General features: G+C 43.9%; 1 protein-coding gene across 1 annotated transcript in view; it reads left to right on the top strand.

The window, feature by feature from the left end:
• ADAMTSL3 (ADAMTS like 3) overlaps positions 1–17,867 on the top strand; it is a gene marked incomplete at its 5' end in the record, with an annotated part of 559,659 nt that overhangs the window by 456,401 nt on the left and 85,391 nt on the right. The window contains 1 exon segment of the mRNA XM_079701202.1: positions 7,047–7,200. Coding sequence (XP_079557328.1) covers positions 7,047–7,200 — 154 coding nt within the window.

The following is a 17,867-nucleotide window of genomic DNA, read 5'->3' as shown; positions in this document are numbered from 1 at the left end:
CCTCATCTCTTTTCTTATTTCCTCTGAGAAAAAAGAGGCCTTCACAGTTCCATCCTACCTCCTGAACAAACTCTTCTCACTGGCCTTTTAGGGGAGAGGCTGGGGCTGACATCCTTGCTTTCCTCTCCTGACCATTCCCTCTGTGAATAACGGAATTTGTAGTTGCTGGGTATGTTTCACTAACTTAACACCCTTTACCACGTTTACTCAGGCTTGCCTTGTGTCTTTGCTCTTGTTACCCTCAAATCCTGGGCCCAGCTCTAAGCTTCCCTCCTCTGAAGTCTTCCACTCCCTAAAATCATACAGCATTTCCCAGCTTTAACTTATAATGACCCCAGATTTTTTTTTTAATTGCGTTTTAATGGGGAGCTACTTCCTGAGCACCCACATGGTCTTCTCATCTGGCCTATAGTGTCCTTGAGGCCAGTGGCCATGAGATTGCTGACAGGTCCTTGGGCCCTATAGACCTCTGAGCAGGTAAATACTCTTCCTCAAGAGCCTTTGCAAAGACAGGGGAAATGCAAAATGGTGTTGAAGTAGTGAGCTGTAGTAAAGCTCAGGCCAGCTAACAGAGGACAGGAAAATCATTCACTGGAAGAGATTTTGCTGGAAGAAAGAAGAGGAGACAGAAGAGGTTAGCCACGTGGCTGGGCTGGACCTGAGGCAGATCAGTTTCCTAGGCAACCATTCACCAAGGCGAGAGCAAGCTTGTGCACACTCCAAGAGGTCAGCCCAAGCACAGTCAGGACATCTTCCTGCTCCTAGCCAAGGCCACATCTCCAGGACACCTGCATCTGGGAGGAGGAGCAGGTGTGCCCATGTGCACAGGAAGGCAGAGCCAGCGTTCAGACTTGGGTCCAGTTAGTCCCACATGTCGCCCAGCAGTTTGTGTTTCCTACAGAATTCAGCTTTTCTCTTGATGGTTGAAATTTTCTCTCATTTCTGAGTTGCTTTGTTTTGACAGAGACTCTGATGCCAAATTGCCACTGTCCCTAAAGCTTTTTGCCAGGCTCGTCCCTCTGGCATGGGATGGCTCATTCTTGTGGTTCTGGATGAGGCCCTTCCACATTGGAACTGGCCACTACCCCTGAATCCAGAGAGACTGAAAAGCCATACCAGAATTTCCGCTTTTCGCCGAGCCAGGCCTCTCAGGCTGCAGCTGGAATACTCCTCTCTCCCCGACACTAGCTCTATTCATGGCATGTTTGGGCTTTGTTCATTCATTGGCTCATTCCTTTTCCTTGATTTCCTTAGATCTGAACCCAGTTTTAGGCAGAAAGGAAACTTCAGTTCTTACACTGCTTTTCTAGTTACCAAAAAGGAGTATTGGCTTGCCTGGTGGCGCAGTGGTTGAGAATCTGCCTGCCAATGCAGGGGACACAGGTTCGAGCCCTGGTCTGGGAAGATCCCACATGCCGCAAGGCAGCTAAGCCCGTGTGCCACAACTACTGAGCCTGCGCTCTAGGGCCTGCAAGCCACAACTACCGAGCCTGTGTGCCACAATTGCTGAAGCCCACACGCCTGGAGCCCGTGCTCCACAAAAGGAGAAGCCACCGCAATGAGAAGCCCGTGCACTGCAACGAAGATCCAACACAGCCAAAAATAAATAAATTACATAAATAAATAAATTTGAAAAAAAAAAAAAGGAACATCGACACTTACATGGGGCAGTCTTCCCTAAAGGTGGATTTCTGCAATCCACGTACCCCTTGTGGACTGTTTTGTGACCCTATTCCTTTAACTGAAATCCAGTAGCCTCTCCTCATTCTTTGTTCTCTCTACTTTGATGGAGCATTTGGCCATTTTGTCCACTTTCATCATTTTCCTTCAGGGTGTTTCTCGGTGTTATTTATTTTTCCTACTTACCCAACTGCATCTTTTCTATTGGTTTGCCTTCTTCCAAATCTCCAAAAAGCTCAGTATTTGACCCTTTGATTTTTATCACTGCATTTTTCCTCCATCGATGATTCTGTGATGGGACTTCTCTGACTTCTATAGGTGACTCTCTGTCTCCAGGAACAGTTTCCGACGTTCTCTTCAGTACCTGTCCTTAGCTCCCCAAGTAGGATGTATCCTCATGGGAAAGCAAAGGGACACCCTCTTCATTCCCAACCAGCTCCCCCACCTACTTCCTGTCCCTGTCAGTGCACCAGCATCTTTCCAACACTTCTGATCATCTCTGACTTTGCCTCCTGTATGCAGTTACCTATACCTGCCAACTCTTCAATTCTTGAAATATGTCCATATGCTAAGTAAAAAGGGAAAGATCTCTATACATGAGGCATTTTACAAAGTACAGCTCAAGATATGCCTAGGACACATGGATTTCCAAATATGGCTTTCCAGTTTTCAATAGATTTATTAATTATGACTCAGGAAGGCAGTAGTGTGTTGGAGCTGGTTCATACTAGCTTTTGAGAACCAATTGTGATCTCTTCCTACCTTGTATTCAATGACATTTGGATGACAGCTTGAAATCAGCCCTGATGGGAATATTTACACCACAGAAATTGGCAAATGTTACAATCAGGGCCCTCTTTTCCATGAACCTGTTGTGAAATATTTACTAGCACACAACTGCATGAAAGGGATATTCACACACACACACACACACACACACACACACACAATCTTATCAACAAGACAGTTTCAGCTTATTGATAAGAGGTACTTAGGATAGAAATGCTCTTACTTGTTGACTGAAATAAATAGACTTGTAGAATCTTCTTCTAAATTGAGTATGCCTATTGCCACAGCTCAGCATCTTCACAGTCATATACTGAGCACTGCTATGATTGATTACTCCAGGTACCAGGAATCTGAGACAATCAAGAATACAGTCTTCAATGAGCTCACAGTTGAATGAGGCAGACCGATGAAAAAAATTGTATATAAAGTCCAATAAAGTTGTCCCGTCTACAGAAATAAGTGAAAATTGAGGGGAAACATCTGAGTCTGCCTGAGTCCCAGGAAAGTGTTGTAGAAAATGCAGCTTTAGAGTTTGGTCTAAAGGATGAGACCCGATTAGAGTCCTGAGAAAAAAAAACCGAAACAATGTAACAGAGCAAAACTATGAATAAAAGATTCCAAGCACCACACTGAAAGGGCACACCATATACCTGGGAAAATTGACCCAGAATGGTCAATATCAAGACATACTCTACTAAATACACTGGATGTTAAAGATTAGAGAATAATGTGTTAGTGTTTCTAGGCAAAAGGACCAAGTCACTTACTAGGGAAAGAAAATCAGGTTAGCATCAGACTTCCCAACAATACCACTTCATAGTAGAAAACAATGGAGCAACAACATCTTTAATGTACTAAAAGAGGAAATGTGAACCAAGGATGTTCTGTCCTGCCCAACTGATCTTCAAGTTTGAAGGTCGCAGACAAATAGTTCCAAAGTTACAAGAACTCAGGGTATGTTGTTCCCATGAGCTCTTTCAGAGGATCTACCATTTTTCTATGGAATAAATCATAGAAGCTTTGGCATAAAGTTGCTGTTTTGTGAGCCATAATTAATGGCACTGGTCCTGTCATCTATGCTGTCTCAGCTGTGAACCTTCTCTAATGGCACACTAACCTTGAACTTAGCAGGTACAAGGTCACGTGAGACCTCCATCCAGAAGAGGGGTTTACAAATGGTCTCCCCGTTCATAATGGGGAGAAAAAGTCAAATACTGATCATGAGAAATGGCTTATGAGTGGTGATTGGCAATTATGTAACTACTGTTTTTATATTCTATGGAAAACTCCTAGATGATGATTTGATGTGTTAAAAAAATACATCATAAGTTGCTAAATGGTAATTTTTAAGTATTTGTTCAAAAGCTTCCCTCTGTACTGAAAAACTATTAATAATTAGGGCTTTCTGTTAAAGAGGACAATAAAGGCATTTAAAAAAATTCCATTCCCCTTCTGTGAAACCCAGCAAAATACCCACAAAGAGAAAGAAAGAGCAGGAACATCCTGTCTTTAATGAACAATGAAATAAATGGCCACAAGCCCAAACTATCAATTATGAGACACACCTGCCAAAGACCGTAAAATCTGGACCAAAATGAGAGAGGGAAGGCTGAGGGCTGACAAAGATTTCCTCAGGCATGAGCAGGATATAGATTTCCCTAGGAGTAAGTGTGATGGTCCTGAAAGGCCTACTCAATGGTTCTTTGATTACAGACACTAGATGGGGGACCATGCGCTGCCCCTGAAAACACCGTGATTGTCCCTGCAGAGCCATGGGGGAGATGGAGCTGCAGGAGAAGCCACATGTTTAGGCCTCCCAGCCAAGGAAGGCTGCAGAAATGGTGGTGTGGAGGAAGGAGGGCAGCAATTGCTGGATGATTACACAGTGAACGAGTTACTTAAGAGGCTGTTCCCTGAGTCCCACCAACCCTTCCAATGCCAAAATCTGAAGAGATATATGGGCAAAGGAAATACAAATTTGGTGACAGACTGTTGAAGACAGCAAACTTATGGAAATGCACTAGCTCGTTCCCCAAACCCGTGGTATTCACAAACAGCCAGCTGCAGTTAAAAAGCTCTGGCAAGAGGGAGGAGATACGGGAACATATGTATATGTATAACTGATTCACTTTGTTATAAAGCAGAAACTAACACACCATTGTAAAGCAATTATACTCCAATAAAGATGTAAAAAACAAAAAGCTCCGGCATAAAAACTATGCATCAAAACTGGGGGAAAAAAATTGAAGGGGAAGAAAGAAGTTAAGGTGCGGGGAAAGGAACAGGAAGCAAGAGTCACGTGAACAGCATAGTATCACAAAGGTATTACCCAGAGAAAAGTTCTGAAAAATAGACTCCATATTCCCAAGGAAATTATAGTCATGATGTCTGGGGGGAAAGTGGCTTTAAAATGAGGTTTGAGTTCAGAAAGAGATTATGAGTCAACAGAAGATGAAAGACAACTTGGAATAGTCAGGGAAAAAAAGTGAAAAGAAGAACTTTAGACAGCAGATGTAAAAGTTACTTTACAAGCAACAAAAAGTAATTAAAACGACTGGAAACAGAGAGCTATGGTATACAAGCTGGAATAACTCATATAAAATGATATGAAAAAGAGTAAGATGTAAAATTGGTTTTTAGAGGCAATGATGGATATGGAAAGGCAGAGAGAGGAGATTAGACCTAAGTGTAATTGGTATTTGTGAGAAGAACAAAACAAATGGAACAGAAAAATATTCAGAGATAATTAAGGGGAATTAGTTTCCTTTAATAAAAGCTTTAATTTGCAAGTCATAATGGTATACCACGTGCCACTAAAGTATGACCCACTAAGACATAGCCTGCTTAGGTGCTGAACTTCATTGGTAAAGAAAGGAGCCAAAGGGCTCTGAGCATAAAAGGCAAACAAATAAACAACAAGAATTCTCTGCTTGGCCTCCTACACCTTCACAGTAGCATTAGATGCAAGAAGACAGTGAAGCAGTGTCTGCACAGTTCAAAAGGAAAGGAAGTATGACCCAAGTATTTTCTCTTCATCTTGTTTGTTCTTCATGTGGAAAGGCAAGAGAGGCAGTCAGAGCATACATACCCATAAGCCCGTCTCGAAAAACTTGCAGGGCCATGATGAAGCACCAAGATGACTAAAAATAAAAAATCCAGGAAGGCACAGATGCTGGTGAAAAAAGATGGAAGATGAATCGTAAATTCATTTAAGCACAGGATTAAGAGTAATCAACCAGCAATTGCATCTCAGAACAGAACGTAAATATCAGAAAATCTTGAGGTTAGCTAAATAATTTAACAAAAACAAATTGAATGTTTGCAGAGGAGAGATGGGTGAGAGGAAATGTAAATGTGCTTACCAGATACTCTCGTTAAGTCAAAATATGTCAGTAAAAATAAGTACCCGAACCCCTTGTTGGTTTCTTTCATCTTCTTTCTTAACTTCGGAGAGTTCTTTTGGGAATTAATCACTTAATAGTGGAAAAAAATCCGCATTCAGCAACTCTTTTTTTTTTTTTTTTTTTGCGGTACGCGGGCCTCTCATTGTTGTGGCCTCTCCCGTTGCGGAGCACAGGCCCCGGACGCACAGGCCCAGCGGGCATGGCTCACGGGCCCAGCCGCTCCGCGGCATGTGGGACCTTCCCAGACCGGGGCACGAACCCGTTTCCCCTGCATCGGCAGGCGGACTCTCAACCACTGCGCCACCAGGGAAGCCCTCAGCAACTCTTTTAATCTTATTTTAGTTTATTTTTTTCTAATATACCTAATAAAATTGCAGTAAAATTTTAAATTAAAATTGCACGTACACATGTAATTATGACTACCAAATATCAATGTTATAGACACAGTGATTATCAAATATTAATGTTCTTTTACGTAGAGCAGTTTGGGTGTTTTTTAAAACAAAAACTTTCCTTTTATACTTTTCTACTCCTTGAATTCTTGATCATGGGTGTATGTCATTTTTTAATTTTAATTTTTTTTTTAATTGAACTATAATTGACATATAATATTATATTCGTTTCAGGTGTGCAACATAGTGATTCAATGTTTGTATACGTTATGAAAAGATCACCACAATAATTCTAGTCACCATACAAAGTTAATACCATATTATTGTCTATATTATGTCATTTTTTAAAAAGCAAAGTCATCCTACTATATTAATAAATAGCTAAAAATAAATTAAAATACATTAGATTAGATATCTGAAAAATAAATTAGATATCAATTACAAGACCATAAAACCGCACGATAATAAATTACTAGAAATTAGTTACTATCTCAGAAAGAAAGAAAGAAGAAAGTAAGGAGGAAGGAAGGGAGGGAGGGAGGGAGGGAGGAAGGGAAGAGAGAAGAGAAAAGTCAGAGGGGAGGGGAGGGGAGTGATGGGGAGTGGTGGGGTGAGGGAAAATCTCCATCTCCTAAAAGATGTTCAAGCCTAGGAAATGCTTACTTATTGGTGCACCCATACATAACACCCCTCCTGTTTCACCGTAGGAGACGTCGCTGTTGCTGCGGGGGATGTGTCTGCTCACACTCCGTTTGACTCTGTCTCCCAATTCTCATTACAGTGTTCTGTCAGTTGTGGTGTTGGAACCCAGCGGAGACAGCAGGTATGCCAAAGGCTGACGGCCAAAGGCCGGCGTGTTCCCCTCAGTGAGACCGTGTGCAGGCATCTGCCTGGGCCCCCTCTTGCGAGATCTTGCCGAATGCCTGTGTGCAGGAGTAAGTATGGAAAGTCCACGCTTCACCATATATGCCGATTCTGTTCCTCTCCCCGAGTGGCTTCATCTTCCATAGAGCAACACGTTTCTAATCTGTAGGTAAAGCAAATCAAGCAGAATTCAGGATTGTTATAAGCAGCAAATGGTATAATATTGAAGACCAAGATACAGCTCTAAGAAAAGTCAGTTTGAAGAAATATCCACCCGCTTAACAAATGCATCCTGTGTATATACATACATATACATACATATATGTATGTACGTATATATATGTATATATACTACTAAGTTTACCAGCAACTTTCCTGAAGAAACTTACCAAGTAAGAAAAATGATAGTAACTTTAAAAAATGTCATAGAATTCATGGCATTTATTGAGCACTTACTCTGTGGAGTTCCTTGCAGACATTACTGCACTGTCTTACTTAGTCCCCAGCAACATTGTGAGCCAGGTATTATCCCCATTGAGAGATGAGGAATCCAAGACGTAGAGAAGGTCAGAGATTTGACCAAGGATCTGTAGCTGCCAGTTGGGCCTCTTGGCCTCTTTGACCACAAATCTGTCTGATTCCTGAGCCCACACTCTTAGCCACCTCTCTGTGGTGATTCATAGACAACATTAATTTTTTTTCCCTGGGAATTCTTTGAGAATAAGTTTTCAAAATCTTGAGATTCCAAAAATTCGAGATCCCCAAGTTTTATCGTATCCTGGAATTCAAGAATGTCTGTGGCGTGTGGCGCAGTGTCATGCTTCAAGCTGCTTACCTGTCTGATTTTTATTAATTGTGGATGGTTGCATAGCAATGTGGCTGGACCGTAAACTGTCTTGGAGCAGAGTGAAATTAAATTCTGGCAGCTTCCTCTAAAATAATAACAGAATAACATGTGGAATACATCGTGGTTATTAGGGCATGCAATATGGTAGAAGATGAAGTTGTAAATTATTATGGCATGCAGTAGAAAGCAGAGTAAAAGGATAAGTTTTAGGGAGAAAAAAAAGCAGGAAAAAAAGACAGTCATATTTCCCCTTGACCCTATCTTATTCTCTAGCTTGCCAACATGTAGGTCATGGAAGCAGACAAGAGACAGGAATGCATTCTCCCAGAACAGCCAAGTCACCCTGAGCTGGGCCTCCACTTCAGCCATAGCCTGGCCTGATGCCATCACCTTGGATCAATGGCCCTGGCTTGCATAAATTTGGCTTTTCCCTCTGCACGCTCCTATGGCATCCCCTTCCCCCCACCACCGTATCAGAGCCGAGGGATGAGCTTGGCACAGACCCATTCTCCCTACCTCTCTTGCCTCTGCACCATTTTCCCTCTGTCATCACACACTTAGCACGTACACCGCCCTCATCCCACCTTCAAATGCATCGTGTGCGGACCTCCAGCATCCTTTCTACCTTTCGCCAGGACACACCACCACCAGGTCCGTTCTTTCTCTCCAACATCTGCCAACACCTAGGACAACCAGCATCCATGCGGATGACTTTCTCACACCCTGATATCCCAATTTCCCAACGTGGTCAATTTCACTGACAGCCATCCCCTTGGCAGGGTGACACCCTAGACTTCCTCATTTCTTGGTACTTAAATAGCTTCCTGCTCTTCTACCATTCCCCACCTGGCCCCTGCTTATTTAGTTAATGCTTCACTGTGACCTCTGGTTCTTCCTTCCCTGTTGTCCCCAAACTTCCTGCTCTTGCACTAGAAACCACTCCTATTGGCTGGCATTTCCTCATCACTCACTTAACCAATTCTAGAGTCAGGTCACTATGCCCTTCCTTAACCCACTACCTCAATCACCCTGCTCATCTTCAACCCTGGTGGGTTACCTTTTAGGTGATCTTTTTTTACTGTGTTATCATTTTTAACTTTAATTACAACCATGTATATAAATGATAACACACAGAATAAGTTGAGAGAACAAGGGGATGTAAAGGAATTAATGATTTTATCTTGTATCACAGATCAGATAACAGCTGAGTAGGACTCCTATTTCACAGAGTTGACTGTTTCAGATAATAAAGCGTGGTAATTTATCACATCCACATGATTTTAAAACCTAAGAAACCTCTTTTATATTTTAACCAAAATAACACAAAATAACAAACAAACAAACAAAGATCGGTTTGCATACATATTTAACAAATGTGCATACATAATATTTTTAACAGTATACAAAATCAATGCATTTCACCATGTCAATTCAAGCAGAATTCCATCTTTCTAGATATAAACTGAACATCTCTTGTCATACATACTTTCTGACCTACCACTGCAGATCACACGCAGGCTTAGGTACTTTGTGCAATCTCCTTTAAAAGAATCCATAATGTCATGTCTCAAGGCAATTAGGATGACATCACCTTTTAGGTGATTTTTATTTGCTTGTTTTTTAGTTCCCTGACCTGAGCTACTGGGATTTGCTGAAGAAAATAATATCACCATCCTGATTAGACATACTTCATATTCATGCTATCTGATTTACCTGGGCAATAATGTGTGGGTGTTTTTCCTATTCCTAATAATTCCCAAGAAATTCATCATAGCAGCTATTTCGTAACCACTCTAGTGGCCCCAAGTTCCCATTTCTCTGTGGATAAACTCATCTTTTATTCCTCTATTCTGACTGTCCTCTCTCCTTCATGTCACATCCACACCCTTTGCTCACCAGACTGGAAAAGTATGGTCTTCTTTGTAGGCCTAATCCCTCAGTTATGGAAGAGGTGTGAAGACAAGAAAGATCAAGCCCAACTATGCTGTGATCTTTATTCCTTGTCAAGGCTCCACTTCTAGAAATGTGTCCTAATCAGTGCCTTGAGTTTAAGTAAAACCCATCCTCTATGGAGGAATCTTCTTGCTCCTCGTTTTGACCCTTTTAATGTGCAGTGGGGTGGAGGGCAAGGTGGGGGGTGGTGTCAAGATGTCTTGAGCTCCCCCTAGAGGCCAGCGGTGCACCATACGGTCCAGTTATACCCACTGCCTGCTTCTCTCCAGACCTTCCCTGCATTCTCCCACCTCCAGCTTTTACCCCTTGCTTAAATTCTTCCCTCCGCCATATCTAGCAACTGACATTCTTCCCATTCTTGAAGGACCAGTACAAACCCTACCTTCCCCAGTAATCTTTCTCAGTTGCACTTAATCTCTGAAAAGTAATATGACATTGTGGTTAAGCCAACTTGAGTTCAAATCTCATTTCTATCAGTATCTCATCATGTGACATTGGGCAGGTTATTTAATCTCTGTGAGTCTCAGTTTTTTATCTATAAAATGGGAATAGTAGTTGTACCTACCTCATAGAATTGTTTTGAGAATTAATGCCTAGAAAGTGCTTAGAAACAGTGCCGGGTACATACTATATAGGCTCAAAAGTATTAGTTATTTTTAATGTCATTACCACTTTAATTCCTATTATAGCTTTAAGATAGGATAAAATGCAACAGAGTAACTAGTATTGTGTCCTCTGGCTTACTAGGGTATAAGTTTATATGGGGTAGCTAGGCAGTAGCTCTGGACAGTTTTTCCGTGTAGGCCCCCAAAGCACTTATCATAATGAGTTGTACCCAAAGACATGCTTTTCAAATATGTCAGGCTTGGATCATCCTCAGATTGCTATAAAAAGCCTACCTGTCTTGGCTTCCAATCAAGTATCTAAAGAAAACAAAAGATAATAGGAATATAGTGTTTGGGTTTAGACTTTTTTCAATTATGGCTCCTGGTTTTAAAGGTTCCCAAGTTTTGGTGAAGAATTCTTATTTTTCACCCAAGTACTGACATCAAAATAGTTGGAGGACTTCCCTGGCGGTCTGGTGGTAAGACCACACTTCCACTGCAGGGGGCGCGGGTTCGATCCCTGGTCGGAAAACTAAGATCCCACATGCCACATGGTGCAGCCAAAAAAAACTTTTTTTGAGGGAGGGGAGGCACCCAGGCATGTACTATATGATGAAAATGTCAAGAAACATATGCCTCATCCCCTTCCCAGTTTATCTCAAACCCACTCGCTTCTCTCCAGCTCTTGGTCTTCCTCCTTGTACCAGACCAGCGTCTGCCTCTTCAGCTCTCATTATAGAGAGCTTCTACTCTTCCTCTATGCCTTCTTAGATTCCAGTAACACCCACCCCTGCCTGCCTGACATAGCTGTAGCCCTTGGAAACCCAGAGAGGCACAGGGCTATCTCGCCAGCACCCCTCTTGGGCTTGTGTCACCTCCTGCAGCATCCAACAGCATACATTTATTTTATCTTTTGCTCAGTCATTCATTTGTTATTCATTCAATAAACAGTAAGAGTTTTCTCTTACTGTTTACTCTTAGTTACTGTTTACTCTTGTTTACATGTACCAGACACTATGCTGTGCCCCAAGGAGAGAGGTGATCTCTCTGCCTGGGCATATATTGCTTTCAGTGTCAGAGGATAGCGTTTCCTTATTAATTCTTTCAGGAATCATTCATCAAGTGCTACTGTGTTTTAGATGTTATGATACAAAATGAAAAGGATCCCTTCTCTTGTCTCTAAGAACTCATAGTCTAGTGGGAGAGAGACATATATAAACAAATAAGGAGAATAAAGTGCCAATGATATCATAAAAGGATGCAGAAGTGCTCACTGCTGCTGGGGGATGTGAGGAAGAGTTTCAAAAAGGAAGAAGCTTTGAGCAGAATTCTGAAAGCTGTGTCCATTCATCAGATCCACACAGGACACAGGAGAATCTGGGAAAAGAGAACAGTGTCGGCAAAAGTGGGGCATGACAAATGGAGTGGTATGTTTGGGGAAACTGCAGACAATTCCATAGGATTAGAACTGAGGTTGAAGGTGGGTTATGGTGAAAGGGAAAGCTTGAGAGGTGAGCTGTAGAGCATCTTGAACCCCATAATGAGGAGTTTAGATTTTATCAAAGAAGGAAGTGACATAGTCAGATTTTATTTTGGTTTACTTACTCAGCTGTCTAGATATATTTTTTACATTTATTTTTATTGGAGTATAGTTGCTTTACAATGTTGTGTTCGTTTCTCCTGTACAGCAAAGTGAATCAGCTATACGTATACACATATCCCCTCTTTTTTGGATTTCCTTCCCATTTAGGTCACCACAGAGCATTGAGTAGAGTTCCCTTTGCTATACAGCAGGTTCTTATTATATCTGTTTTATACATAGTAGTGTATATGTGTCAGTCCCAGTTTCTCAATTCATCGCAGCCTCCCTTCCCCCACTGGTATCCAAACGTTTGTTCTCTACATCTGTGTCTCTGCTTTGCAAATAAGTTCGTCTGCGTCATTTTTCTAGATTCCACATATAAGTGATATTATACGATATTTGTTTCTCTCTTTCTGACTTACTTCACTCTGTATGACACTCTCTAGGTCCATCCACGTCTCTGCAACTGGCACAATTTCGTTCCTTTTATGGCTGAGTAATATTCCATTGTATATATGTACCATATCTTCCTTATCCATTCCTCTGTTGATGGACGTTTAGGTTGCTTCCATGTCCTGGCTATTGTCAATAGTGCTTCATATATGGATATATTGGAAAAATATGAGAGTGCAGGCAGGGAGTCTAGTCAAGGGGATATGACAATCTCTAGGTGAGAGAGTGTGAGGATAGAAGCAGTGAGGCTACATTCTAACAATGTTTCAGATGTCCCATCTAAGTACCTGATGGCTGGCTAGAGTTGGGAGCGAAAAGGACAGTGGTGTGCTTGTCAGTGTTTAACAAGCAGCTCTGGGGCAAGGTGGGTGGCAAGGAGGGAGAGGTTGCTGTCATTTGTTACCTTTGCTGATTTCTGTGGTGTAGATACTCCCGTCATGGTTGGTTTCTGGCTACCGACATGGCATCATTGAATGCAGAGTTGGGAATGGATAGTAACAGTCTCACCGACCTGTGAGTCTGTGAGAGGAAGGGCCAGCATGCCAGTGGACAGGGAAAAATCGAGATGACTCTAGAATCTGCCTGGAGGAGGTTGGTAGAAGGTGAAGCCATTAACTTAGGGCATATAGGAAGAGGAGGACTGTTGGGATGGGTTAGGGAGGCAGAGATAAAGTGTTTAGGTTACAATATTTTAAACTTGAAGTAGCAGGAAGAGATTTCCAGTCAGCAGTGGACTATTAGATCTTGTGCTCTAGAGAAAGGTCTAGGTTAGACAGATCAACTTGGGAGGCATCAACCTAGAGTTATTAGTTACAACTACAAGATCATCCAAAGAAAAGTTTAGAGCAAGAAGAGAAAGGGAGGAAGTGGCCAAACACTGACACCTGAGGGGTGGTAGCAACAGCCAGCAGCATGCTGGCAATGAACAGTGGTGGGAAAGGACCAGAAGAAGGGTTTAAAAAAATGGTGGGGAGGCGAGACTTTTCCATGAACTGAGTGATTACGGGTGCCATGTGTCCTAGAAGGGTCAAGTACGAATACTGAAGGGAGACATTGTATTTGTCACTAGGGGACCATTGGTGGCCTTTCCCTGAGAGCTTTTAGTGCGGTGCTGTGAGCAGTAGCTCATCTACCCTCGGTTGAAAAGTGCATGAGAACCAAGTGTGGAAGCCGTTCCTTTAGCCTGATGAGACACTTACTGTGTAATCTTCATGGGGCTTCACAGCCCATTTAACCAGTCCCGCCTATAGCATCCCTTGTAGCCTCCTCTCAGCTACCTGTGTTTCTACCCTAAAGAGAATCTGAAAAAAAAGCTGCTTGGGTTCTTGATAGAGCTCCAAAGGGGCTTGTGAGATCCTCCATGCCAGTGGGAGCAATGGGAGTCAGCACCAACCAAGCAGCCCCATCCAGAGCTGGATTCTGAGGGGCCTGGGTTCCACAGGGTAATAAGAAGGCTTAGAGGCCGCTTTGCAGCCAAAGCCCATTCGGGAGTGGCAGGAGTCACGTGATGGTGAGACCAAGTGGAAACATCCAGCACAGATGGCTTGGGGCAGAAACCTGGCATGGTGCCAAGACTTAGTGTCATGGCAGGGACACAACTGGAATTAGGGCTGGACACGTGCAGGCAAAGAGCAGAGGCAATTGTGATAAACAGCCTCGGGCACCAGAGCTGGCCTTTACTGGGTAGGGCAGGCTGACACTGAGGCCAGAGGGAGGACCTCCAGAAGAAAGATCTTTTCGTTTTCTGGAAACGCCAAAAGATGTGGCATTTCTCATATCCAGCACAGTGGGAGAGTGGAGGGATGGGTTGGTACCCTCGCACTGCCCGCAGGCCCTCCAGGAGGATGCCATCGCTGCCTGGCCACTCTCTATCTTATCAGGCTTGTCCAGTGTGGCAGTTTGGGGGCATATCCAGATGCAGGAGGAGGCAGTCACCCAAAACCAGACCAGTTTCTTGCCCAAGAACTGTGTCTGATGAGGCCACGCTCCAGGCACTGCTCCAGAGGAACTCACCGGAGTCCCAATAGAGGAATTGGCCCATGCCGTGGGACCTGGCAGCCTGGCAGAGCCTGATCCCAGATCCCTCCCCAGGCAAACATGCTAACTGAACTGCTGCACACCCAGCGTGAGTAAATTGCTAAACAGGCCTGGTTGGGAATGGAGCTGGGGCCACAGGGCCTGCCTTCCAACAGATGGGCATGCAGCCAGAGGGAGCGGCTGAGCTGCTTGTGTGGCTCACCCAGCCATGGGCAGGTCCTTTACCAAGGCTAAACACTGCCTGTCAGCTGCAGACTCCCCAGCCTGCTTTTGAAGGAGTCAGGTCCCATCTACTTTAAGCCCCAAGCTCAGCTGAGGGACATCTGGCTACCAGTGGATCTGAATATAATTAGAACCCTTCTCCATGGTAATTAGAACCCATCTCCACACAGGATGCTGTGTGGGCTTATACCAGCCTCAGATCATCTCCAGCCTGAAGCATCGAGCCAGGCACGTGTTGCATTCCCCATGTGGGCTCCTGCACCTTTCGAGTAAGAGCAGGAACGTTCAAGCTACGGCCTCATCTGTAGCAGCCCTCAGAGTCTGTCTCCACACATCTCTCTAAGTTGCATGAGTTCAAAAGTCTGACTCTGACCCAGCTTAAACTCTGGTTTTGAAGAACAGGTTTCAAAGCCATCCACGTGCACATTTATCTTTCCCATTGTCCGCCACTGAGGGATCAATGACCAGACAGGGTGTTCAACTGAATCCTTTTAAATGATAATAAAAAGAGATCTTTATAGGTGCATATAAACACATATATGTAGATATTATGGATATATATGTGTATAGACATGCATACATACCGTGCATTGTGACAACAATAGGCCACTGATAAGTTAAGTATTCATAAAATGCAACCAGATAAGTAAAATTAGAAACCAGTGAATAATAAAAAAGGAAAACAAACAGGGCTAATATAGGATTATGTCTTGAATTTTGCACTTCTGTTATGTGTGGGCACAAATTTAGCTCTAAACTTGATAACATAAATATCTTGGAAAAGGCAACCTGGTCGATTACATGGTTCAGTGTTTATTGGGTAGGAAATGGACTAATTACTCAGAGGAAAGTGTAAGAGTTCCTGATGGTGAGACCACAAAGAAATCCTCCTACCTCCTCCTTACAGAGGACACCACAAGTTGTGAAGACTTTGGCAGGGTTCGCACAGAAAACACAGTTGCTCTTTCTGATTTTCCCTTCCCTCTTCACCAGTAGCATCCCATCAGATTACCTTTGAGTTAATGCAGTGGGACACTCCGGGGCAGTGGTCCTCAACCTTCGCTGCCCATTTCAGTCACTTGGGGAGCTTTTGAAAAGTCTGATGCCCAGGCTGTTCCCCATAAGTCAGAATTTCTGGAGGTGGGACCCAGGGTATTGAGATGAAAAAACAATAATAGCAGGTGTTTTGAATGTGCAGCAAAGTTTGAGAGCCACTGCCTATAGTCAGAGTTGACATTAAAACTCTACACACCAGAGTTGTAACTGGTTGTTAAAGTAGGGAAATACTTCCCCAGTGGTTAGTAAGTAGCCTCTGCCTGAACCCCACGACTGTCTCCGAGCTGCTGGGACCCTCCTGCCAGGAGCCGTCTGACCTCCTCATAGTGTAACAATGTTGGGGGAGGGAACACTGCCAAGACCTGGTCCAGTGCTACAGCTGCCATCTGCTCCGGTTGACTGCACCCTCGCCATGCAGATTGTTAAGTATTTGGCATAGCATCTCTGCCTATAATAATAGATGAACCATAAATTTACCAGGAATCCTTCTGCTTTTGATCATTGTTGAACAGCGGTAAGTCCAAAACTCTATATTGCCAACCGAAAGAAAACCTGTATGCCTTAACTGGCTGAGGGGAGCTTGACACCCTCTGTGAAGGGTCTGCCTCCCACTAGGGAAAGGTGTATGCATGACAGGCCACCCCGCTCCTTAGAGATGAGCCGAGGGGAGCATTCACAGGCAGAGCCGTGGACAAGGGGCCTGGCCTATGAACTGCATCTCTGTGGAATTTGCATGCAAACTCACTATGCCTGTCCCTCACTTAGAACATTCTCTACCACAACCCTGTTGTTATGCACCCAACCCTGTTGCTTTTCTGAACGTACGGGCACCACCACAGCCCAGCAGGCAGGCAGACCCTAAAGGGATCATGAGCCACCCGAGAGGAGTCCAGGAGTTATTCTGGCAAACCAAGGTACTGGTGAACACACTCTAGTTCATGCCCAGGGCCTGAGAAGTCCATCTAAGCGGAGTTTTAATCTGGTTCTCCTCCCAGCATATCCCTGCCAGTGCTACAACCAGGAGGAGCCGTAACCAGGGTCCTCCAAGGTTCTGATGCCCACCCTCCCCCCCACCCTGTCTCATGACCTGAATTCCACAGTGCCATTTCTGTGGATCCAGTCTCTCTTCTGTCACTTCCTCCTTCCAGGCCCTCTAGCCCACGCTCCACCATCTGCCCATGGACCTAAGTACATCTTCAAAGAGGAATCAGTCTCCCACCTGTATCAAGCCCCCCTACTCACTTCAGAATCACCCTAGAATGCATTGAGGCCTTCCTTCCCGCAGGTGGACAGAGGGAGAGAGCCACTGCTCTTGGGGGATGGGATCTGAGGAGTGTCCTCTTTGGCCTTAGCCCATTAACTGCAGCCAATGCCCAGGAACAAACAAGAGTCAGCCTACCCTTGATCCGTCTCAGCTTGCCCTGTTGTTTGCTGGCTGGACCTGCCTTTGTCCGCTGACAGTAGTCATATATGAGAGCTTTTAAGTGCCTGCTAATGTGCTGTGCACTTGATATAAATGCTCTAACCTGTCACATTCCTCTGACAAAGGTGCTAACATTACCCACATTTTATGAGTGAGAAAACTGAGGCTCAGAGAGGTTAAATGACTTGTGCAAATGGCAGTGCTAAGATTCAAACTCAGATTCATCTGGCTTCCAAGTGCCTGTCCTACCTTTTCTTCTTTGATCTCTTGCTTCTTTAGGCCCCCATGCTAGTTTAACTGACCCGCTTGGGTTATCTGCTGCAGTTGGCCAGCTTCATCCTCCTTTTCAGATCCTTCAAACGCATTCACTCATCTCCCCAATCACTGCCTCCCTCAGATTTGGGGTACCCCTGGCCAAGCCATACTAGATTCTCAGGGGCCTCCTCCCCTAGGTGGTGGAGGCCCCACATATCAGACATCCCCTTACTGATGGAAACATTTAACCACTTAACCTCATGCCTCCCCAAACCAGAGCTTTGTAAAATAATTTACATGCTTCC

This window comes from Hyperoodon ampullatus, assembly GCF_949752795.1.
Source record: "Hyperoodon ampullatus genome assembly, chromosome: 3".
Lineage (NCBI taxonomy): Eukaryota > Metazoa > Chordata > Mammalia > Artiodactyla > Ziphiidae > Hyperoodon > Hyperoodon ampullatus.
This window is presented reverse-complemented; position numbering and strand designations above follow the sequence as displayed.